At 42.2% G+C, this 26589-nt stretch overlaps 1 protein-coding gene across 3 annotated transcripts in view; it reads right to left on the reverse strand.

Moving 5' to 3' along the window:
- Window positions 1–26589, reverse strand: part of ATP11B (ATPase phospholipid transporting 11B (putative)) — a 2792721-nt gene that overhangs the window by 616084 nt on the left and 2150048 nt on the right. For all 3 annotated transcript variants that reach the window (XM_044070307.1, XM_044070308.1, XM_044070309.1), the window contains exon 26: window positions 16512–16577. In XM_044070307.1, coding sequence (XP_043926242.1) covers window positions 16512–16577 — 66 coding nt within the window. The remainder of the gene's footprint in view (window positions 1–16511; window positions 16578–26589) is intronic.

Consider the following 26589-nt stretch of genomic DNA (forward strand, 5'->3'; position numbering starts at 1 on the left):
CTCAAAAGGTGGCAGCGTAAGTTTTTCCAGAACAAAATTGAGGTTCCAAGTTGGTGTTGACGCTCTCCTGGGAGGCCTAATATTTTTGGCCCCTCTGAGATACTGCCTTAGTAGTGGATGTGAAAATAAGGGAGGATCCGTGTTGTAGTGAGCTGAAATAGCTGAGGCGTGGATTTTAATAGATGAAAAAGAAAGTCATTTGTGTAACATCTCAGTTAAATATTGTAGAATCTGAGGTATATCCGGCTGAAGGGTATTTTGGCCTTTAGCTTGGTTCCAGGCGCAAAATCTTTTCCATTTGTCTGAGTAGGCTTTTCTGGTGCTGGGCCTCCTGGCCTCCAGAATAACATCCATAACAGCTTGTGAAAGAGGAGTTGGCTGGTTGCTTAGGTGATTTGCCATGCAGCCAAATTTAAGGTTTTGAGCTGGCTGTGTAGGAATCTGACTGCCTTGCTGTGTGAGCAGATGAGAAATTTGTGGTAAAATCCATGGTGGGCCCTGGGCCATGTTCCTTAGCAGTGGGTACCAGTGCTGGCATGGCCAGTCTGGGGCAATGAGTATCATTCGGGGTCTCTCCATCCTGACTTTCAGCAGCACCTTTGTGAGAAGGGGCAATGGAGGAAAGGCATATACTGTCAGCTTTTTCCAACTGAATGAGAGTGCGTCCACTTTCCAAGCTTGTGGGTGGAATGTCCTTGTGCAAAATTTTTGAAGTTGGTAGTTTTGGGGGTTGGCAAACAGATCTATGTCTGGGCGTCCCCATTTTTGAGTTATCATTGCAAATACATGTGGATCCAGTTTCCACTCGTGGGGATCCATGATGTCTCTGCTTAGGTCGTCTGCCAATGTGTTCTATTTTCCTGGCAGGAATTGAGCTTGTAATTGAACTTGGTAAGCCAGTGCTGTGTTCCACAAGGTCATTGCTTGCCTGCATAGAGGGTAGGAGTGTGTCCCCCTTGTTTGTTTATGTACCACATTACTGTGGTGTTGTCTGTCCTTATTATAAGTTGTCCTGGATGTAAGAGGTCCTTGAAGGCTGCCAGGGCATTCTGTACAGCTAGCATTTCTTTTTGACTGATGTGCAGATTCCTTTGATTTACAGTCCATATGCCTTGAAAGCACCGTCCTGCCATGTGTGCCCCCCAGGCATAGTCCGATGCATCTGTTGTCATAGTTTGCCTGGTTGGGGGTAAGGTGAAAGGCTGACCCTTGTTGAGGTGACATGCCTGGGACCACCATAGAAACTCCTGTTGAAGGCAGGGAATGAGAGGTATCACTGTTTCCAAGCTGTGGCTGTGTTGAGTCCATACGCTTTTTAGGTACCATTGTAATTTCCTCATATGCAGTTTTGCAAATGGTATTAGTAGTATGCAAGATGCCATGAAGCCCAGAATTTTTCTTGCAGGGATTTGGGTCTTTGTTGCCATTATTTTGTTGCCATTATTTTGAAGTATTGAGTTAGCTGTAGTTGTTTGTCTGGCGTCAGGTAAGCCATCTGGGCTATTCAAGCTGGCACCCAGGAATGTCATATTTTGTGAGGGCACTAGTTTTGATTTCTTTTCGTTTACTGTGTACCCTAGGCAACTTAGAAGGTGTTTTACAAAAGTCAGATGTTGTAAGAGAATGTCCTTGCTTTCTGCATCGATGAGGCAGTCGTCCAGGTATGGGTATATTTGAATTCCTCTTTGTCTGCAGTATGCAATTACTGGTGCCAGGCATTTTGTGAAGACCCTGGGCGCAGTAGATAAGCCAAAGGGCAGTGCAGAGAATTGGTAATGGGTTGAACCTGCAATGAAACTGAGGTATCTTCTGCAATTTTGTCTGACAGGGACATGCAGGTATGCCTCCTTGAGGTCCAACGTTACTAACCAAGCTTTCTTGCCCAACATGGGAAGAAGCTGCTGTAGTGTTAGCATCTTGAATTTGGGTACTTGCAAGAAGGTGTTTAGAATTGAAAGGTCCAGAATTGGTCTCCATGCATTGTCCTTTCTGGGGACTAGAAAGAGCCTTGAGTAAAATCCTTGGCCTTGCTCCTGTGTATGTACCAGCTGAATGGCTCTCGTCCATGAGAGCTGTAATTTGTTTTTGTGTCTCTGCCCATTGATTTTGTGGCAGGTTTGGCATTCCTTTTATCCTTGGCAAGGTGTGGAAATGGAATCTGTATCCTTGTGAGATAATGTCTAGGACCTATTTGTTCTTTGTGACGATGCGCCAGTTGTCTGTAAAAAATGTTAATTTTCCTCCCAAAGGAGCTGCCAAGAGAGTTTTGCTTGGCAGTTTGAGGTTTAAGTCATTGTGTTTGCTTTCTAGTAATTTGGGACCTGTCTTCTCCTCCCTTCTGTGTTGCAGTGCCCCATTGGCGAGGTTTGTAAGGGATTTGTGCTTGTCCTCTGCCCCTTGGGCGTCTGTATTTACCCCTCTGTGGACTGTCAGAAACTGGAAAAGACCAATTTTTTGTTGGCCAATTTCTGCTGAAGCGTGGGGGTTGTACCTGTAAGAAATCTTTGACCGTCTGCATAGATTTTGCCTTATCCTCCATTTTCTTTAAAACCTCTTCTGCTTTAACCCCAAATAAGACATCCTGCTGTAAGGGTGCATCTAGTAACTTTGCTTTAACATGATCAGGCAGAGTTTGTTCCTTTAACCAAGCATGCCTATGTATAACAGAACCAGTAACAGCTGCTCTACAGGAAGCTTCCAAGGAATCAAATCCACATTGTAAAGTATGTTTGCCCACCTGTTCAGCTGCATGTAACAGATCCTGCATTTCCTTGAATTCAGACTGTTGAGGGTGCGTGCTCATCTTTTGTTTTATTTGAGACATTAGGAATTGCTGGTACTTCAGCATGTGAAATTGACAACTTAGTGCTCTCATAGCTAGAGTAGCTGAGGTGTAAACATTCTTCCCCCACCTATCTAGTGCTCTGGAGTCCCTTTCAGAGGGTACAGGATTTTTAGCCATAGAAGCCTTAGCCCCTTTGGGACCCTGGGAGATTGTCTCTGGGTCAGCAACAGGGCTTTTGTAAAGGAATTTGTGTGAGTCAGGCACTCTATAATATCTCTCTGGTTTGGCTGGAGCAGGAGGCAGAGAATCTGGATTTAGACTAGATTCTAAGTAAACCTCATCCACAATGTCTAAAACTGGAGGGATAGCAAGTGGTCTATGCTGGGGGAGTGAAAGAAACTCTCGGAGCCTTTTCTTTGAGTCGGAGTAGTCCTGACCTTCCCAGTGGAAATGTTCCCTCATGGTATATGTAAGGTTTCCCCAAAGGAATAGTCTTCAGGGGGAGATGCTGAGGGAATGGAATCTTCAGCATCAGAATCTTTATAAGGGGGAAAGGAGTAATCCTGTTCCTCAGAGGAGCCTGAGGAAATAGACACTTGATCAGAAGAGGCATAATCCTCCTCTTGTCTAGGCCTTTTGTTTGGGGGGGGGGGGGGGTTGGGAAAGTACAGTTTTGTACCTACCATAAATGTAGATGTCCGAGTGCTCATACAGCTGCAGATGGGTTATCCTGCCGTCAGGTGGGTCCTCGGTCGGCCGAATTCCAAAGACTAGGTCCGGCATCGGTTGTCGTCACTTCCTCCCTGACGTCAGTGCAGCAGGGGTATAAAAGAGGCAGCCGACGCCATTTTCTTCAGTTTTTCTTGCCCCAGATGTCAGGTGCCCCCAGAAGGAAGGCAAACATAATGTTATGCAAAAATGCAATGTTGATAAATCAAAAACAGTAGTTGCAAGCAAATACATCATAAAAGAGTACCCCAAAATGTTATATGAAAAGGGTTCGTCATAAGGCCTGTCCTAAGAGGGGTTGGAGGGAGGGAAACCTGGACTGCAGCTGTATGAGCACTCGAACATCTACATTTATGGTAGGTACAAAACTGTACTATGTTCATCGTGCATACAGCTGCAGTCATAACAGATAGGTAGAATCCCAAAGCTAAGTAAGGGTGGTAGGCACTAAGTGGAACTAGGAGGGGCTAGGATGCCCTGCAGGACTGCTGTGGTAAAGCCCGCTCTAGATTTAGAGTATAGTGGGAGGTGATAGTGCTTGGAGAAAGTGTGCAGTGAACTTCAGGTGGCTGCTTCCAAAATATCCTTGGTAGGGACCCCCCCTGAGGAAGGCTGCAGAGGTAGCTGTGGCTCTGGTGGAGTGGTATCTGATGCATGCAGGCACAGTTTTTCCATGAAATGAGTAACAAAAGCGTATGCAGTGGGCTATCCATTTTGAAATTGTCTGTTTGGAAATAGCCTTTCCTTGAGCACCTGCAGCATAGGACACAGAGTTGCTCAGATTTCCTGAATGTCTTTGCCCCGTCCAAATAATAACGAAGTTGTCTGTGAATGTCCAAGGAATGTAGTAGTCTTTCCCCTTTGTTTTGTGGATTAGGGTAAAAGGTAGGCAAGTGGATAGTCTGATTCAAAGCTACACCGGATACTACCTTTGGCATAAAGGTAGGGTTGGTTCGTAAGGAAACTCTGTCCTGATGGAAAATGATGAGTGGTTGCACAGCCATGAGGGCCTGTAGCTCCGAAACCCTGAGAGCTGAGGTGATAGCCAGAAGAAAGGCTGTTTTCCATGACAAGTACTGTAACTCTGATGAAGAAGCTGGCTCGAAGGGAGGAAGGGTCAGCTTTTCCAATACGAAGTTGAGGTCCCAAGCAGGGACTGGTAGTTTCCTTGGGGGTTTTATATTCTTTGCCCCTCTAAGGAACTGCCTTAAGAGAGGATGAGAGAATAAAGGAGGATCTGTGTTGTATTGTGCAGAAATGGCTGAAGCGTGGATCTTGATGGAGGAGAAGGAAAGTCCATTGTTTAACATCTCAGCTAGGTGCTGTAAAATTTGAGGTATATTTATTACCCAAGGATTCTGTCCCTTCTTTTGATTCCAGGCACAAAATCGTTTCCATTTGGTGGAGTAGGCCTTTCTAGTAGAAGGTCTTCTGGCCTCCAAGATGACATCCTGCACCTCCTTGGAGAGGAGAAACTGTTGGGAAATCAAGGAATTCCCCATGCAGCTAGATTTAGAGTTTTGAGATGGCTGTGAAGAGTTTTGTAGTTGTGCTGGGACAACAAAAGAGGGACTAGAGGTAGGATCCATGGTGGGGAATGTGTCAGGCTCTTCAGGAGCGGATACCAGTGTTGCCTTGGCCAGTCTGGAGCAATGAGAATCATTTTCGGCCTCTCTGCTCTGGCTTTTAATAGAACTTTGGGCAGCAGAGGAAGAGGCGGGAGGCCATAGACTGTCAATGTTGCCCAATTGAAGGAAAGTGCGTACACTTTCCAGGCCTGTGGATGACAGGTCCTTGAACAAAATTTTTTCAACTGGCAATTTCTGTGGGTAGCAAAGAGATCTATGTCTGGCTGTCCCCATGCCTGAGTTATCTTTGTGAAAATTTGAGGATGCAACTTCCATTCGTGTGGATCTGTCATATTTCTGCTTAGGTTGTCTGCCAGTGTGTTTTCCTTCCCTGGCAGGAATTGTGCCTGTAGTTGAATTTTCAATTCCAGTGCTGTGTTCCATAGGGTCATGGCTTGCCTGCACAGGGGGTATGAATGAGTTCCCCCCGTTTGTTTATGTACCACATCACTGTGGTGTTGTCTGTCCTTATCAATAGCTGGCCTGGATGCAGTAGGTCTTTGAAGGTCATAATAGCCTTTTGCACGGCTAGCATTTCCTTTTGGTTGATGTGAAGGAGCTTCTCTTTTCGTGCCCATTTTCCCTGAATGCACTGATCTGTCGTGTGCTCCCCAGGCGTAGTCTGAGGCGTCTGTTGTGATGATTTGAGTTGCTTGAGGTACACAGAAAGGAAGACCTATGTTTCTTTGGCAAGCTTGAGCCCACCACATAAATTCCTTTTGAAGGCATGGAATGAGTGGTATAATTGCTTCCAAGCTGTGGCTGTGTTGAGACCATAAGTTTTTAGGTACCATTGAAGTTTCCTCATATGCAGCTTTGCACATGGGATAAGTAGGATGCAAGATGCCATGAATCCCAGAGCCTGCAGGACTTTCCTTGCAGTTAGCCTGGTGTAAGCTGCCATTTTTCTGAAGTATTGAGACAGTTGCCCTTGCTTGTCTGGCGTGAGGTAGGCCATCTGGGTGGTTGTATCCAAGTTGGCACCCAGGAAAATTATTTGTTGAGAGGGTATTAGTTTTGATTTCTTTTTGTTGACTGTGTATCCCAGGAATTTCAACAGTTTTATTACAAACGCCAGGTGCTGCAGTAGTATGTCCTTGCTGTCCGCTTGGATCAGGCAGTCATCCAGATATGGGTAGATCTGTATCCCTTGTAGTCTGCAGAAGGCGATTACTGATGCCAGGCATTTCGTAAACACTCTGGGCACAGTAGATAAGCCAAAGGGCAATGCAGAGAATTGGTAATGGGTTGAACCTGCAAGAAATCTGAGGTATCTTCTGCAATCTTGTCTGATAGGGACATGCAGGTATGCCTCCTTGAGGTCCAATGTTACCAGCCAAGACTCCTTGCCCAGCATGGGAAGAAGCTGCTGTAATGTGAGCATCTTGAATTTTGGCACCTGTAGATATGTGTTTAGGATGGATAGGTCTAAGATAGGTCTCCAATCTTTGTCTTTCCTTGGTACCAGGAATAGTCTGGAATAAAACCCTTGACCTTGTTCTTTTGCAGGTACCTCTTGAATTACTTTCATGTCCATGAGAGCTGAAATTTGTTTTTGTGCCTCTGCCCTTTGATTTTGTGGCAAGTTTGGCATGCCTCTCATTTTTGGAAGGGTGTGAAAGTGGAACCTGTAGCCTCTGTCTATAATGTCCAGAATCCATTTGTCTTTTGTAACAATATGCCAATTTTTTCAGAATAATGTCAGTTTTCCGCCCAAAGGTGCTGCCATTAAAGCTTTGCTTGGCAGGTGTAGGGGGAAGTCATTGTGTCTGTTTTCTAAAAGACTGTGATCTATCTTCTCCACCTCTTGGGGCTGGTGCTTGCCACTGTCTGGCTCTGAAAGATCCTTGAGGTTGCCCTCTACCCCTTGGATGCCTGTATCTGCCCCTTTGAGGTCTGTCTGTGGCTGGAAAGGACCAATTTTTTTGAAGGCCAGTTTCTGCTGAAACGTGGAGGCTGTACTTGCAGGAAATCTTTCACTGTTTGCATTGATTTCGCTTTTTCCTCCATTTTCTTTAGCACCTCCTCTGCTTTAACACCAAACAATACATCTTTTTGAAGAGGTGCATCTAATAATTTAGCTTTGACATGATCTGGTAAGGTTTGCTCTTTGAGCCAAGCATGCCTACGTATAACAGACCCCGTAACAGCAGCTCTACATGAGGCCTCTAAAGCATCAAAACCACACTGCAAGGTATGTTTACCTACTTGCTCTGCACCATGCAACAAATCCTGCAACTCTTTTAAATCTGGTTGTTCTGGTTGTGTCATTTTGCTTTTCAGCTGAGATATCAAAAACTGTTAATACTTTAACATATGGAACTGATAGTTTAATGCCCTCATGGTTAAAGTGGCCGAGGTGTACACCTTCCCCCCCCCACCTTTCTAAAGATCTGGAATCTCTCTCTGAAGGTAATGGGTTTTTAGCAGTAGATGCCTATAATTCCCTTGGGACCCTGTGAAATAGTTTCTGGGTCAGCAGTATGGCTTTTATATAGGAACTGGTGAGAATCAGGAACCCGGTAATACCTGTCTGGTTTAACAGGAGCTGGAGGCAAAGAATCAGGATTAAGGCTGGCTTCTGTGTACACATCATCCAATATATCTAAAACAGGAGGGATAGCCAGAGGCCTATGCTGGGGGAGCAGAAGAAATTCCCTGAGCCTTTTCTTGGAATCCGAGTAATCTTGGCCTTCCCAGTGAAAGTGTTCCCTCAATGTATGCAGGGTTTCCCCAATAGAGAAGTCCTCAGGGGGGGAGACCGAGGGAATAGACTCCTCTGCATCAGAGTCTTCGAATGGAGAATAGGCACAATCCTGGTCCTCAGATAGTTCTGAGGTAATAGAAGCTTGATCTGAGGAAGGGTAGTCTTCCTCTAATCTGGGCCTTTTGTCAGAGGGGTTGAGAACCCTGATAAGAGTAATCAAATCCTCAGCCATTTTAAGCATCTGTTTTTTAGGCATGGTGCCTTGAGAGGGTGTATGAGGAACCTGTTTTTGGTTTTCATGGCTGTTTTAGATTTAGTGAAGGCTTTAATAGAGAAGGAGGAAGGCCTGAAGACCCCTTGAGAAATGGCAGGCCTGTCTAAATTCTGAGTTTCCCCGCCAGGAGTGGCGTCTGTATCTGTAGTAGGAATGGGGGCCGAGGAGCCTGCGACCTCGGGTACTGAAGACACCGGTAATGCATTGTCATCGGTACTCAGGGCTGCGAGGCGCCTTGCTGAGTACCGGAGAACCGTAGTCGGCCTTAGCGTGGTATCAGTAGGTGGTGCGGACCTCGTATGCTGGTCCTTATCTTTGTGTTTTTTGCTCAAAACTGGAGTCGGAGTATCCGACGACATAATATAATAAAATTTTTGCCAAAAAAGTGAAGGGCGAACTCCGCCCGATGCTTAATAGTGCGCTTGTTGAATCTAGCACAAAAATGGCAGGCCGAGACGTCGTGGTCTGGGCCTAAGCAAGGTATACAGTAAGAGTGGAAATCCTTATGCGGTATTTGCTTCCCACATGAAATGCAATTATTAACTTTGTCTGACATCGGTCTGAGGCAAGAAAAGTTTCTAACGGGTACTTAGCTTTCAAGAAGCCTTCGCTGAAATACTTTCAGAATCTCAGGAGCTGGCCGACCGCACTCACTTAACTGCTTCTGCCGGCACCGCGCGGCAAGAAAGACTGGAGAAAATGGCGTCGGCTGCCTCTTTTATACCCCTGCCGCACTGATGTCAGGGAGGAAGCGACGACAACCGACGCCGGACCTAGACTTTGGAATTCGGCCGACCGAGGACCCGCCTGACGGCAGGATAACCCATCTGTTATGACTGCAGCTGTATGCACGATGAACATCCCCTGATTAAAAAAATCAAATCTTCAGCCATTTTAAGCATCTGTTTCTTAGGCATGGGGCCTTGAACTGGAGACCGATGTGCAGTCTTTTTTGGCTTTAGAGGAGTCTTAAGCTTAGCATAAGATTTTATGGTGACAATAGTCGGTCTGAAGACACCTTCTGTAACCGAAGGTGTTTCTGCAGCACCGGCTTCTCCTTCTGCAATGTTGTCGGTAGGACCTAAAGAAAATAGCTGCGTTGGCCTAGAACTCTCTGCTTGAGAATCCGAAGCGGTCTGGGGTTCCAATTCTGCGGTCACCAGGGCCTCACTGAAAACCGGAGAACCGGCGACCAGCCCAGCCGAGGCCTCGGAGTCTGGCTTGGATGTAGGCTGCCTGTCTTTATCTTTGCATTTTTTATACACGTCGGTAGTCGGATGCTCCGATGGCATAGTGTAATTAAATTTCCTACCGAAGTAGTGTCGTGCGAAATCAAAGCGTCGCTTTATAGTTCGCTTATTGAACCTAGCACAAAACCGACAACCAGTGACGTCGTGGTCTGGGCCTAGGCAAGTTATACAATAAGAATGAATGTCCTTATGAGGCATTTGCTTCCCACAAGAAATGCAATTGTTAACTTTTTCTGACATCGGACTGAGGCAAGAAAAGGTTCCCCAACGGGGTACTTAGCTTTGAAGATTTCGGACTGAAATTCGATTCGAAAATCTCAGGTGTCGGCCGACCGGCACTTGCGAACTGCTTCTGCTTCGGGCACCGTGCGGCAAGAAAGACTGAAGAAAATGACATCGGATGACTCTTGTATACCCCTGGCGCACTGACGTCAGGGAAGAAGCGACAGCAACTGACGCCGGACCGAGACTTTGGAATTCAGGCTGACTGCGGGACCGCCTGACGACAGGATAACCCAAGTGTGATGACTGCAGTAGGGTAACACGATGAACATCAATTAATAATATTCCATATTCTCAATGTTTGAGAAGAGCACACAATCAGGCGACATCAAGTACAAGAGGAATAAATGTATGATACATTCATAAAGGGGTATGATTCAAAGTTGGTTCAAAGAAGTGAGGAGGATGAGGTGGCAATCTAGCAAAGATCTAACTTATTACAGCATAAAAGGAAATTAAAACTAGAAATCAATCAGTGAGGTTGGTTACAACAGATGGGAATAACTCATTTCAGATTTGAAAGATATTTGGCAGTCACTGCTGCATACTTTCTAATGACAGTTTTTATTAAAAAGTTGTAGATTAAAACGGTATAACTACTTACAAAAGAGACATTGACAATTTTTCCTAGTTTTAAGAAAAAATGATAAGGTTGTTACTAGAAAGACAATAAAAGGCAGTTACCCATGTGGTACAGGTGTTAAAAAGAAGAAATGTTTTTTTACATTCCACTGACTGATTGTACTAGGAGTTCTAGTACTAATCAAATGGATTCCGACATGAGAACATCTAATTTAAAAGGGAGCAAATTATTTGTAACCATCTTTACGGTGAACACAAAGTATAGCAGACGGTTTAAACAAAACATGGGCATTCCTTTTTAGTGATAGGGTTGTATTAAACAAAGTAGGGGAAAACCCATTACTGTTTATAGAAAAGAGAGGGCAAGCAAAATTTACTTGGAAAGGAATGATAGTGCATTTTGTAACAACAATGGTTCTAGAACTATGGGTGCTGTCCCCAGTGTCCCTATATTTCTGTTAAAGATAGTTTTAAGGTAAGGAACCATTCTTATAAAATTCGGGGAGGGTTTTCATCTAATTCTAAGACAGTGGTATACTTGGCACCGTGCAGAGTTTGTCCAGAATTGTTTATTGGAAAAACTTCCAGGAAACTTAAGGAACATATTTATGAACACTTGGAGATTCAGAAGCAAAAATCCACCAACGCACTATTTAGACATACTGAAATGGAGAGCGACCACAGTTTCAGCATTTTAGTGATGACGCAGGTTCAGTTAGACCAACAAGGTTGTATTGTTCATAGGTAGGTACTAGGCTATCGGCCCTAGGGCCCATACAAGCCTAGCCAAAAAATGTACCCTGGCTTTCGCCACCCAAGAAAATAATTTTCCTGTGCCCCTGTCGAGCAGAGCCACAGAAGTGATCCCTGGGGTGAATTTCCCATTTCCCATCCAATCATCAAGATTTTTCTTCAAGAGTGCTAATGAGGAGCTCTGTTTGACATAGATAGGTAGTCTGTTCCAGAGTATGGGAAGTCTCTGGGACAGAAATATATCCCTCCAGCATGTTCTGTTTACTGTGGTGACATGGTTTAGGTCCCTAGAGCGTGTAGCTCGGAGGGATTGGGATTTCTTTAAGTGGAGCATGTCCAACAGCTCTGGGTTTGACATAGCTTTGTATGTTAGGCAGAGATCGCCCCTGAGTAGGCAATATGCAATGGAGTAAAGCTGCAGTTTTTTGAGACGGTCTGCATAGGGCATCTGTTTGAGGCCAGTAATCCTCTTTGTGAGGTATTTCTGTGGTCTTTCCAGTTGTTGTAGATGTCTTGTGAGGTACATACCAAAAGGGGCGTTGTACTCTATAATGGGTCTAATGAGTGATGAGTAGAGGGGAACAATAACCTCTTTTTTTCTGGATGAGAATCCTTTTGTGATGAGATGAGCCACGTAGAAGGATTTCCTGACCACTGTGGCGATGTGATTATCAAAGGAGAGAATACTGTCCACCTGTGTCCCAAGGTCTCATCACATTTTCGGCATTAAGTAGACTACCAGCTATGTGGTAGTTCATGGGTACAGAGTTTTTACCAAAGGGAATGACAATACACTTTTTGGCATTGAGCTTCAGGCCATGGCTTTGACACCAGGTATCTGTCTCAGTGAGGCCCTTTTGTAATTTGCCCACATCGTTAGGAGTTTCGATTATGGCTCCTAGTTTGCAGTCATCTGCAAACTGTTAGCCAAAGACCTTCTGTGTTGGCCTGCACTTCAGAGAAGTAGATACCAAACAGGAGAGGACCCAGGACTGAACCCTATGGTACTCCACTTGTCATTGTAGATGAACATTTAAAAAAATGTGAACATAAATGGCAGATAAAATTAGATGCCATGAGTTTTAGAGGGTTGAATGATTCATGCTTCACTAACTCTGTCTTAAAATTGAAACACTTGGGTGTTTAATGTAGTTAATTAATTGTTTTAATTACTTTACTGATGCGGTTTCACTACAGGTGTATTTTAACATGTGATGCAAAATTTAGGATATTTAAATGTAAATTGAACACTGAATTTTAGTTCTGATGAAGTTCTGTTCAAGGGAACAAAAGCGCTCAACTTGTTGAATAAAGTTTTTATTTTTGCTGTCAGTGGTTGTCGTTCCTGCACTACAGCAAGTTTTTGGAGTTTAACTCTGTCAGAAATATTGGGGGAACAAATGGCAAAAACTAAGTAAATTCTTTTGAACTAGGACACAGGATCTGAACTGCCTTGACACAGTACAGCCTCGTTAAGCTTAATTCTATTGGTAGACAAAAAAGCAATTACTAGAAAATGGAAATTAAAATCTAAATCAACTTTATCTGGTACTGCATATCGTAAGAGAGAGAGAGAGAAATGGAAGTGGGATGTTTAGAAAAGGGAAGGAGCAAATTACATAGAAATAAATGGAATTTGTGGGAACAATACATGCAGAATAATGTTCAAGAGGTGGAGTGAGGTTTAAAGGACAGCAGGAATTGAGCAATTTATGTAATGTTGGAGTGAATGAACATTGTTATGAAGAAAGAAAGCCTGTATCTAAAGCATTATGTATGTAAATAAAAACAATAACATGGTTTGTTTTCTATTAATGTGTGTGCTTAGGTCTTAAGTGATAATTTAATAAGGGTGCTTAAAAAAGCAGTGCTCCTTCTTGGAACTAGTGTATTTAAGTAACAAATGGACTATCCTCCTGCAAGGGCATAAGGTTTTATTTTAATTTTAAGCAACTTTCTCACTATAAGCTGTTCTTTATTAGGCTTCCTGGTTAGTGTCAGTATGGATGCAGCATAAGCTTTTGCTATTAGTATAAAAGGTGTTTTGTGTGCAGGTATGTGTTTTGTAGCTAGCTGATGAAACTCTCACAGCAGGTGATGGAAAATGATCATAATGTCTCAAGTATGATGCAAACAGGTCAGATCAACAAAGCTGTTGTATGCAGACAATGTGGTATTACAATCAGACTCTGAACAAGAGTTTCAGCAAATTATAGGGGAATGGAATTCAAAACTGAAGGCATATGGGATGAAACTGAGTACAGACAAAACAGTTGTCACAGCAACAAATAGGAAATCAGAATAAACTGAGAATTAAGATAGACAGGAAAATAGTGGAAAAGCTTAACAGCTTCAAGTATATGGGAGAGGTGGGTTGAGGAGAAGGGAAGCCAAAATGAGGATGCTAAAGCTAAAATCAGAGGGGATGCAGCCAACTGGCATAGAGTGTTGGGGATAGTATGTGACAGAATAATGCTAAAGAAGCTGAAAATGAAGGTGTACAAAACAGTGGTGCATACAGAAACAATGGCAGTAAAGGCAGAGCTGTTCAAGAATCTAGAAATGATGGACATGAAGTGCCTCTGACAGGTGGTAGGATATTAACTGTAGGACAGATGAAGAAATGAGGACATCAGAGTAGAAGTCAAAAGTAGCTCCATTTGCAGCAGGTTAAAGAGAACAGATTACAGTAGTTCAGGTGTATGTGCAGGGAAGCAGAAGCCAATCTGGTGAAGACAATTTGGGAGAAACACAAATAAGGAAGCAGAAACGAGGGCATCCAGCAAAGACACTGTGTGAGAGAAGACCTGCGACAGGCAGGCATGACTGTTGAAGAACGTCGAAGAGTGGCACTGGATCAAGAGAGATGGCAGCAATTGATGCGACACCCTAACCTCATGTGTTAAATGGAGAAAATGGGGGATAATGACAATGATGGCTCTGTAATATGCAAGACCTCTTCTTTTCTTGAAACAGACAATAAATTGATAACATTCTCAGAAGAATGAGTGGAATACCTCAACTGTGACTATCCACATTTTATAATAAATGCCCTCCATTATTCTGGTGTTTAGGATAAAATACTGTTAAGATGAAGTGACTGGCTAAAGAAAACACAGATTAAATATTCTGCCCAAAAGAAGGATTATTTTTCAGTGACACCCACTCATTTATACTACGAGATAATGTTATATAGTTCTGGCATGAAAGATCTGTCATCAGTATCACTCCTTTCACTGTGGAATACTAAATAAGTAGGTTTAACTGTAACTTCTTGAAACTCTGAAATTATTTTGCCAGAATTATGTCCAATGTATACTAATCCTACTTTATCTGCTGGCTCAAAAGGGAAATAATATCAGCTTGTCTAACATACAAGGTAAATACCGATGGAAAGGGGTCTTCTTGGCAGTCTTAAGTGAAGAACTTCTTTTTAAGAACATTTTAAAACAAGTTTATGGTGCTATCAGTGAAACAAGCTGCCATACAAGCAAAGAATGCAGAGACAAACTTCAATGAAGACAAATGAGAATCAAAAAGATAAATAATCTAATAATTCTGGCATTAGCTAAAGGAAAGGATCAGAGATGCAAACATCACAACACAGTCCAAGAAACACAAGGGTGTCACCACTGCATACAAGATTCTGTCATAATTAGTGTTCAACTTCCTTAAATTTACTTAAAATTTAGGAATGTGCCAAAGGAAATAAGAAAATATATACGTACAATACATTTCTCTGTGAGAAAACTGTGTTACAGTTTGTAATGTTTTTCTTCTAAACAGCAGTGCTGAGTATGTAATATAGCGTGATTGCTTTCAATAATGCTAATCTCAGTGAGACTCCAGTAAAAAAAGGTCTTAACCCAGTGGACAACTCTAATAAAAACATAAACAAATTAACGAATACCCAAAACTGTACCTTTCAAGAAAGATTCAGAGTTTTGAGAATGAAATGTACACCTTGCCCTGCAATCAGTAAAGCCAAAACTATATTAAAATTAGCTCTGAGTAAGCATGTGCCACTAGAATGATGTCTATTAGTAAAGACTTGCATAGAAGTAAAGATAAAAAAAGGGAGACCTACCACTTGGCAAATCTTAAATCCACAAATGCTGCGTCATCAATCCCATCTCACTGACACCACAAGTCACATCAGCCCTAAAGATATCTGCATACCAGCTCTACCACAGGAGACTGCAGCTATAGCTACATCTTTAACTGGGTGTTTATCTTTACCCCACAGTTGTGCAGTCATGGATTTAGTTAAGTAGTGAAGGTGTGTGATGAGTTGCAGGGAGGCAACCCCCCCCCCCCCCGCAAATAAGATGTTCTCAATGATGTCACTCACAGTTTTAGTTGGAATATATTTTGATTCCGTTGACCCATTTAATTTACAGTTAAGAAGGTTATGACTCATCATATTATAGTGGATCAAAACAGAACTCTTAAAAGTCATGGTGGAAAAGAACTTAAGATACTAGCAAACACGAAGCTATCAACACATTAATGTCACTTTCATCTTTTGATTACAGGAAATGTGGAAGAAAATATGCATTAAAATCTGACTTACTTGAAAGGAAAAAATATTTTTGCAACTGTCTCATGAGTTTTGAGGGGCATTTTGTCTACAGCCCCCTTACCACATTTACTGAAGGATTTCAAAGGAGAAGACATGACTCCTAAAAAAAATTTCTTTTGAAGAAATTCTTTACACTGGATGGAAAATATACAAGAAAATGGCAGCTATGTCAGGCCTTGCAACTGTATAGGATGAGCCCACAAAAGAAATGTAGACAAGTAAATAATGGCTTTGAAATAGTAAGAACTAATGAAGGAACACACCAACATTACTTATATAGGAATATCACATCTGCTAACAAATTGGATGGGAGATAGGAAATTCACCCCGGGGATCACTTCTGTGGCTCTGCTCGACAAGGGCACAGGAAAATTATTTTCTTGGGTGGCGAAAGCCAGGGTACCTTTTTGGCTAGGCTTATATAGGCCCTAGGGCCAATAGCCTAGTACCTACCTATGAACCTATAAATACCTGTAACACTAAATATATAAAAGCAATATTGCCCTGCATGGGAGGAAAAACAGCTAAAGAAAACACATAACTCAAGTCACTGAAGCATAAATATTAAGTAAGCCCAAATGTAGTATGTTACTGTTACATCAACCTTCCTCATGGTAAGATCTATGTGCTTAGCTTCATTTAAATGATATTCACTTCAAATGCCACTTTTTGAATGAAACGTCACCTTGAGCGGCAGGGTAAGATGGATTACCTGTAACTGTGACACGACTACAAATCTTCTAACTAGTGAATGCAGCAGTTTAGTCTTCAAACCACAGACCAGTTCTGCACTATATCAAGACAAATTCAATTAGCATGGAAGAAATAAATTGCTACTACTGGTTCACTAAGCAGAGACACTTGCTGAGTGCAAGAAGAGTATCTTCTTGGTACACATAATGTGAACATTTTGTTTTTACAACTAATGCAAACACTTACCTTTAACGTAACAGTGATGACCATAACCGTGAAGACCAAGGTGCCGAATGTCCAGTTTCCAAACATCTGCATGGAATATAGATTGGTTTTAATCAAAACACATTTGGCTGGTAAAAATAATACTGTATACAATTTTAAACAGAAAATGTACTGTGCACTATTTTAAACAGAAAATGAACTAAATAAAAGTCATTAGCCATAAAGTTATATTGGTTTTACTCTACAGAAACAGCATGAAAATTGCAATTGTCTTTAAACATCATTCTTGGAAGGATGGCAAAATGGTTGAAATAGTCTTGTTACTCAACAGTTTTGACTAAATTCTCAGATTCTGACTTGCTCTGGTTCACTCACTGACAAATCAAAAACAGAAAATGATATTCTGTTTGGAAGAAATTTTATTCAAACCATATTTCAAGTACTTTAGCAAAATAAAATGAAGTTAGCTGGGAAAAACTGAAGCAAAAGAAGAGATTAATACAGACTAAAATGGATAAATGAAGTAATGAGTATGTTTGGTATCTACTTCTCTGAAGTACAGGGTAACACAGAAGGCCTTTGGCTAACGAAGTTCGTAGAGACTGCAAACTAGGAGCCATAGTAGAGTCCCAAATGATGTGGACATCCTACAGAAGGGCTTCACTGAGACAAATGCCTGGTGTCAGAGCCATGGCCTCAAGCTCAATGCCAAAAAGTGCATTCTCATCCCCTTTGGTAAAAACTCAGTACCGATGAACTACCACATAGGCGGCAGTCTACTTAAGGCCAAATGTGTGATAAGAGACCTTGGGACCCAGGTGGACACTAGTCTTCTCCTTTGATAATCACATCACCACAGTAGTCAGGAAATCCTTCTACGTGGCACACCTCATCACAAAAGGGTTCTCATCCAGGAAAAAACAGGTCATTGTTTCCCTCTATTGACACTCATTAGACCCATTACAGAGTACAACACCCCTTTTGGAATGTACCTCACAAGACATCTGCAGCAGCTAGAAAGGCCACAGAAGTACCTCACAGAGGATTACTGGCCTCAAACAGATGCCCTACACTGACCGTCTAAAAAAACTCCAGCTTTACTCTGTAGCATATCGCCTACTCCGAAGTGATCTCTGCCTAACATAAAAAGCTATGTCAAACCCAGAGCTGTTGGACATGCTACACCTAAAGAAATCCCAATTCCTCTGAGCTACATGCTCTAGGGACTTAAACCTTGTTGACACAATAAACAGGACATGCGGGAGGGATAGATTCCTGTCCCAGAAACTTCCCATACTCTGGAACAAGCTACCCATCTATGTCAAGCAAAGTTTCTCATTAGCACTCTAAGAAAAATCCTGATGAGTGGATGGGAAATAGGAAATACACCTTGGGGATCACTTCTGTGGCTCTCCAACAAGGGCACAGGAAAATAGATTTTTTGGCTGGCGTAAGACAGGGAACCTTGTTGGCTAGGCTTACTTAGGTCCTTGGGCCGACAGCCTAGTACCTACCTATGAACCTATGAATTCAAAAGATGTTAAAATAACAGTGGACAGACAGTCCTGTTGTACTAAAATCTTTGGGGTCACAAAGTGTCATACTCAAGTAAACAACATATGACACACATTTTTGAGGACATCACCAGTATGTGGTTACATTCTTTCGAACAGCTCACCAACACAGAATATCTTTCAGGCTAACCTGACATCACATTTTCCCACTCCAATGTTCTTCACTTAGATCTGTTTCACTTTTTTTCCCCTCAGCTCAGAGGCACCATTTTCCTAAAATCCCAACCATTTCACTTAAATATGTTGCTTTCCTGTACATTCTCATAAAATTGCAAGCAATTGTTGTACTATACTGCAAATGTCAGCTGTTAACTACTTAAAAAGCATGTTCACCTGCTGTCTGCAACTTCGCAACAGTACTTCTGTCTATCTGTACTGGTTTCCTATCACTAGAGTGAACATGATCTAGTAAAAGTAACAATTCAGAATGCACATCCTTGCAAGTATAAATTGTGAATGTGTCAGAATGGTAAAACACTTAGAATACTGAAATATTAAGTATTTCCAAGTATGACTGTGTGTGTATATGTCTGGTAGTACTGTGGTTAAGGTTAGGAAAAGGGATAGTGTTAAGGTGTGTGCGTGCTTAGTTTTAGAATTATGGATAGCACTAGTGTAAGGTGTACACGTCTTGTTTAATAATACTGCAAACATCCTACAGCACATACACAAGCAGGCTCATACAATAGACAGTTTGATTCAGCTCCATCAACCCAGAATTTATTTTGGACAGAAACTTTCTACCACCTCTGCCCTTGTATTTAAGTGTTGGGCAGCCAGTCCTGTCTGTATGTATTTTAGCTTGGACAGTGAATAGTCTGTAGACAAGTGCTTCAGTGCCCTCATTTGTAATCAATAACCTTACAATCGGCAATCCTCCTTCACAGACATCCTGCTGGCCAACTTTGACTCTACTACTACTAACAGAGATTTACTCCTTACTAGTCTTGCTCCTTAACTATTAGACTTGCTATTGCCATTACTCAACTCCTCCGGTGCCTCGTCAGTGGCATTACATGCCTTCAAGGAACTCATCCTTAGTATCTCTTCCTTAGGTTTATTTTTCTTTTGCTCTCTCCCTTCCTTCATTTTATTTCTCCTTGCCCCAGACATTTGTTAAACCACTTTCAGCTCTGAGCTACTATTTATGCCCAAGTCTCCATCAACTCAGTGCACTCATCCTACTCAAAGTTTAAAAAAAATGTTTTTATTTTTATGCATAAGTGTTCCTGGAAGTAAACAACTCTACAATGTAACAGTGAAGTCTGCAGTTGGAAGACCAGTCTGAGGGCTACATTGATACGTATACTATTTATAAATATTTTGGCAACTCAGGACAAAAAACTTACTCCCTTATCTTAGACCACATAAGCTCCATTTGTATTCTCTCCTTCCAACTAGGTTCCACTGATTGGTTTTAGTAGTATATTGTCTAGGGGAAAGGGAATCCTGCAGTGTTCACCCTTGCTAACACTCTAGCTCAATTCGCTCCCATACCCTACCCAGAATTTCCCCACTTCCCCACTTACACTACATTTATTCTCTCCATTTCTCCATCCACTTATTTGCATCAACCAATCTCATTGCTCCATTCTCCCTGCAAAAATCAGTACACCAACTCCACACTAAGACTATTCTCCCATCTCATCTTATATACACTACTACATTTCTCCCCTCCTGCTTTCCATACTGCCTTTTCACTTGTCCTGTCCCTTTCTATTTTATACTTCTTTTTCCATCATAATTAATTTGTCATTCTAGACAACAGATAAAACATGCATCCCCTTCTGCTGCTAGTTTATTACTCATTAGCTACATACAAACACTCACTCTAACCCTCCTCTCTTACTACTTACTTACAACACACCACTCAGATATGCTGCTCCCTTACCTACTTATACCTCTTCCTCTTACATTTCCCAACTTATATCCTACCAAGAACCATTAACCAACAGCTACCTTAGGAGACATCATACTGCTCACTCACTCACAATTAACTCCTACTACTTCACAATAGCACATTCCCCTTTACAATATCAAATATCTTCCTTTTTAAGGGAAGGTGCCTAAACTGCAACTCTTTCCTGTGCAAACTAGATATTAAACTCAAACACAGGAAACCCTACTCCCTACAACTTATTTTCACTGTATCTAAAAGCATATATTTATATCCACTTTATTCCATGTCGAAACACCTATTCTAACCACACAACTTCAACTAAAATCCAAAATAGCCATGCTCAACAAACACTACTAAACAGCTATCTGGCCTTCACCTCTACTCAAGTCACCTCAGAAATGTTCCTAATAAACTGCCAAAATTACATGCCTGGATTACTTATTACAATCCAGACATGCTCTTCATCACTGAATCTTGGCTCATTAAAGTTATAAAGGATAATGAAATCTTAACATCTGGACACAACTTTCTAAGGATAGATAGGACTCCTATAAAAGTAGGCGTGATAACCATCATCTACAAAAATATGTTAAGCATCTCCCTACACCCACTAAACCCTTCCACAGGTCATAATGCTGAAATACTAATATCCTCTCTCAAAATCAACACCCACAAGAACCTATACATAACAGCTGTCACCCCCCTCCACTCCCAATTAATAACAAACACTGATGAAGAAGTTCTCTCCTGGACATCAATCTCTCTCCAGAAACAAACATATCAGGAGAAACAAATATGGACTGGAATTTCCAACCATAAATAATGAAAGCCCTGCAAATGCAATAAACTTGTATGGGTTTACTCAACTCATCTCTACTACCACCAGCTACAAGAAATCCACCAACAGGAATCTGTCTTAAATTGGATCCTTACTAATAAACCAGATAAATTAAAAGTATGCCAACACTACTCCTGACATATTTAGTGACCACCTGCCTATTCTTGCAATAACAGATACATTTAACATTGCTACAACCTTTGTTTGCAATCTCTCCACCTTCAACAAAAACACTTTCATTACAAATATAAAAGTAATAAAGTGGGAAGTGCTATATACAATAAACGTAGATAAAGCAGTAACACTATTTAACACAACAATTCTAAAAATACTAAATGAGGCTACAACCATAAGGACCAAAATAATTAAATCAAACCTGGCTCCCTGGCTAACAAAGGAAACAGCAGCTCAACGAAAACAGGGATAAAGCATAGAGAACCTGGAACAAATACAACGTTTCAATTGCTTTAAGTGTACCCATACCCAGATTTCTAGCAGCAAGGAAAACTACAAACAATGTTTAGAAAGCATGAGTGCACGTGTGTTGGGCAAACTCAAAATTATAAGGCTAAATGCCCAACTACCCTTATATGCATAGATGCACAGTGACCAATGTTTAACTATATGCATCTGAAATGCAAGGACTAATCCTGAAACTGTGCCACAGGAAGGATAGTGAGAACACATTCTAAAACCATTATCTTTCTATACGTATACAGTACAGTTGTGTGTAGATAAATGTTCCTTAACAATACTTCTTTGAGAATAAAACACTAACAGTAAATCAAACAATCTGGATTATACCCAGTTTGTGTTTTCTCTTCCCTGCAAGGATTCAATATGGAACTCATAGTGACTAGGAGGTTATACAGGAAGATGCAAGGTCCCTTTACATATATAGCACTGTTCAACATACTTTTCAGTTCTCAGAGCCAATACTCCTGTCACAGAAGAGTGGCTGTGGTAGGTAAAGTGCCCTCACTATGTCTTATTTAATAAAATGTAAGGACAATAAATTAATGTATATTTTCTAATATTTATAAAGAAATTTGCTATAAGTTATTTAAGAAATACAATGGGTTTAAATGCAGGGTTTAAAGCACTAACATACTTGAGTAATAATCAACCCTAAACATAAGCAAAGTAGGTACAGAATAAAGTTATCTTGTCATAACCAGGTTGGTAATTACAATACCTGAAATAAAACAAAGTAATGTAATATGCATCTGATGAAAGGATGTGAAACTTCATAAAAAGACAAAGGCACTAAACAAAAAGCCATTACAAAGGGAGCAGAATTAGAAACTACATAACAACAGTCCTAAGCAAAGTTAATGACACAGAATTCTGGTAACAATTTAAAATAAGAAAAATTGTAAAACTCATGAGAAACAGTAATCATAATCCACATGGCCACCATGGGAATAAACCTAAATGGACCAAAAGTAAACCCACCAAAGTGGGGGGCTTCACCTCCTATGCCCCCACCACCCCCTATTTAAATATACCAACTCCAAGATCGCACTACACTGAAAAGGAGCAAAGTTCAACATGGTGGCCAAGTGGTTCCTGTCACAGGGAAAGGATTTTGGCAGTCCATGCTTTCGGTGGAATGCAGCTTCGGAGAAGTGGGGTCGGGTTAAGTAACACCATCTCATCGGGTCTATATTAAATTATCGAATGGAACGAATGTCGAACGGCTGAAATATCGAAAGTGCCATTCATCGAGTTCTGGTTTGTGGGATTGGGGTGCAGTGAAGATTGGGAATTTTGCCCTTCCCTCACTGTAGTGCGATCTCGGAGCTGGTACATATAATTAGCGGGGGGTGTTGGGGGCACAGCTCACCACAAAACCAAGTAATTTGAATGGAACTATCGATATTTCGGCCGTTCGACATTCGTTCCATTCGATAATTTAATATAGACCCATCTCATCTACACACCCACACATAAACAAGGCATTCAAACATAAGCACTAGACTGTATTTCATAATAATGATTCAGTTTTGTTGTATTGTCCTTTACTTTTTTCCACCTTCCAGGAAAGGTCAAGGTACAGCTTGGCAGTTTACACAAACGTTATAATGTACTTTCATGCTGCTCTTCCCTGAAGAAGGGAGTACTGTTGTGTACATTCACTGAATAAAGCTACATTTCCAGCATCCCTCATTTCATAGTTTCATAGTTTGGTACTAGGCTATCTGCCCTGGGGCATTTATAAGCCTAGCCACGCCACTCCATGTAATGGTACAAAAGTGTACAGAATAGATTTAGAATACTGTGCCTCTGTCTAGTAGTGACACAGTGAAGACCCTCTTACATAATAGAATTAGTTTACTGTTCCTCTGTCTAGTAGTGACACAGAGATGACCCCTGGGGTAAACCTACGATCTCCCACCCACTTGTCAAGATTTCTCTTGAAGAGAGTTAGTGAGGGGCTCTGCCTAACATGAACTGGGATTCTGTTCCAGAGTATGGGAAGCCTCTGAGTTATGAATCTGTCCCTCCAGCATGTCCTATTCATATTTGTGCTGAGGTTTAAATCTTTAGCTCTCATGGTTCTGATGGATTTGGATTTTTTGAGGTGGAGCATGTCCATCAATTCCTGATTGGACATGGCCTTGTACATCAGGCACAGATCACCTCTGAGCAGGCGGTATGCTACTGAATAGAGCTGGAGTTTCTTTAGTCTGGCAGCATATGACATATGTTGGAGACCCTTGATCCTCTTGGTGAGGTACTTTTGGGGTCTCTCTAGCTGTTGCAAGTGCCGGGTGAGGTACATACCAGATGGGGCATTGTACTCAATCATGGGCCTGATAAGGGAGGAGTATAGGGGTACAATGACCTCCTTTGATCTGGATGTGAATCCCTTCATGATGAGGTGGGCAAGGTAGAAAGTCTTTCTAACCACTTTGGCAACGTGGGTGTCAAATGAGAGGTCACTATCGACTTGGGTCCCCAGGTCTCTGATTACTTTTTCCGTACTCAGTGGGTTACTGTCTATGTGATAATTTGTGGGTACTTTGTTTTTCCCAAAGGGATGACTATACATTTTTTGGCATTTAGTTTAAGGCCATGACTCCGGCACCAGTTGTCCATTTCAGTGAGGCCTTTCTGTAGGATGTATGTGTCAGCTGGTGTATCGACTATGGCGCCTAGTTTGCAGTCATCTGCGAACTTTGTCAGCCACAACCCTCCCATGTTTGCTTTCACATCTGAGAAATAAATGCCGAACAAGAGGGGTCCCAGGACAGAGCCCTGTGGGACACCACTTGTGACTGGCTTTGAGTCTGACATGGCTCCAGCGATTTTGACTTTATGGGTTCTATCCTTTAGCCAGTTTGCCACCCATCTTGTGACATATGGATTTACATTTAAGCTGTTGAGCTTGTCTATGATGCCAGAGTGGGGTATTGTGTCAAAAGCTTTAGCCAAGTCCAGGTAGGCTGCATGGACTGCTTTGCCCTCATCAATGGCTCTAGTGACTGTTTCGAAAAAGTCAACCAGGTTCAAAAGGCAGGATCTGCCCTTTACAAAGCCGAACTGGGTGGGATCAAGTGTCTGTAAGTCCCCAATGTCTCTTTTTATGAGTTCCATAATGATTCTTTCCATAGCTTTGCAGACCAGGCTAGTTAAGCTTATGGGGCGGTAGTTACCAGGGTCTGTAGAGGTGCCTCCTTTGTGGAGTGGGACTACTGTTGCTGTACGCCAGTGTTCAGGTACATATCCTGTAGTAATGCTAAGGTTAAATAGCATTTTTACGTGTGGGTTTAGCTCCTCTTGGAGTTCATGTAGCACGCAACCCGGGATACCGTCAGGTCCCATTGATGCTGTGTTTTTAGCTTTGCTGAGGGCAGTTCTCACCTGGACATCTGAGATGACAGGGAGGTTACATTCAGCTGGGATAAGTATTTCTTCTTTTTGGGGTGAGGGAGGGGAGAAATTTGCACTGAACCTGTCTGCCAGAATTTTGGCAATATCTGTGGGTTCAGTGTATTTTTTGTCATTGTGAACTAACTCTGAACATATCTGAGGGTTTCCGCCCAGGTTTCTAACACAGCTGAAGAAGGCCTTGTGATTATCTTTAGTGTCCACAGCAATTTTTCTCTCAAAGTTGGCCTTGGATGTTTTTATGAGAGAACGTAGCTTTCTACTAGTGCTGATCAGAGATGCCTTCGCTTTATGGGATTTTGCTCTGTCGTGCAGTAGCTTCCTTCTTTTATTATACAATTTGTTTATGGCTGGGGTCCACCAGACAGGACGCCTGCCCTTGGTGGAGAGGGTCTTGGTTTTTTTTTGGGATTGCATGATCCATGCAATCTTGGAGATGTCCGTAGAAAGCATTTGTGAAGGATTCTGCACTGTGGGATGTGGTTTCCACTGGCCCAGTGGGCTTAAAGGATACCATCTCAGTTTTAAGAAGTGTAAAGTCGGTTTTTGAGAAGTTTTTCACTGTAGTCTTTTGTGTTGGGGGTGGAGGTGGGATAGGTATATCCAGGGTGATTAGTTTGTGGTCAGATTTCACTAGTGAGGGGTATACTTCCGGTGTGGAGCACTTTGTCCCCATGTTTGTGATGATAAGGTCTAGTATATTATCTCCCCTTGTGGGAGAGGTGACTAGCTGTTCCATTGCATTTGAATTTATGAATTCCAGGAACCTTTGGGCTAGGGTGTTTGGGCTAGAATAATGCACCCAGTCTATGTTAGGGTAGTTGAAGTCTCCCAATATGATGATGTTTGGTGAGATATTCATATCCTCCAATGTCTTCAGGAAGGCTGAGTGGGGTTCCTGAGATTGGGAGGGTGGTCTGTAACATGCTACCAGTTGTATAGCAGTTTGGCCTATGGTTAGTTGCACCTGGATGGTCTTTGATGCTTCATGTGTTGCCACTAACCTGGAGGTGTGGGTGTCCTTGATGAATATGGACACTCCCCCTCCCTTTTTGGTTTGGCCCGAGTTTTGGGGCCGAAAAGCATGATACGAGGTATAGCCTGGTAGCGCTGGGGTGCTCTCAGGAGTCTTGAACCAGGTTTTCAGTTACTGCACAGACATCGATGTTCTCCATACTGAGGAGTGCTTCGAGAGCCTGCATCTTGAGATTTAGACTTCTGGCGTTGGGCAGCATTACCCTTAATTTTTTTCCATTTTTGTTTTCTAAGGAGGTGGGTTTGTCTTTTGAGCCTTGCCTAAAAAAGGCACTATGGGGGAGGCAAGAGCCTCAGCCAATATCCGGAAGCCCAGTGGTGACAGATGCAAGCCGTCCCTTGCGAAGCAGCGTGGCTTGTCCAGCATGTCATCCCAAGCAGACAGATCCCCTAGAATGACACCAGTATTTGAGCCAATTATTAAAGCTGATCATCTTGTCTTTGTATTGTGGCATCATTCTTGGTGAGGGCAAGATGCTACTCAGGGTCAGGGTCATACCAGCCTGGGCTACATAATCAGAGAGCTCCTCTATGTCTCTTTTCATGTAGTCCAGGGAGGTACGTCTCAGGTCATTCACGCCGGCATGGACAATGACGGATTCATATTTGTACTTGCTTTGGAGTGACCTGAGTGCGTGTGTTATGTAGCGGATCCTAGCTCCCGATAAGCAGCTCACCATTACCCTCTCCTTGTTCAGCCTGGTAAGCGGAACGTCAGTGTGTCTGACTATAGAGTCACCTATTACTAGTGTATCAGGCATGGTGTTTGGCCTTAAGGGCTGTGATTGTTTGACACACTGATTTATTGAAGTATGTGTTGCATGTGTTATGTTTTGAGGTGGTGGATTTTTGGGTGTC

This window comes from Protopterus annectens, chromosome 4.part1, assembly GCF_019279795.1.
Source record: "Protopterus annectens isolate FY-2018-M chromosome 4.part1, PAN1.0, whole genome shotgun sequence".
Lineage (NCBI taxonomy): Eukaryota > Metazoa > Chordata > Ceratodontiformes > Protopteridae > Protopterus > Protopterus annectens.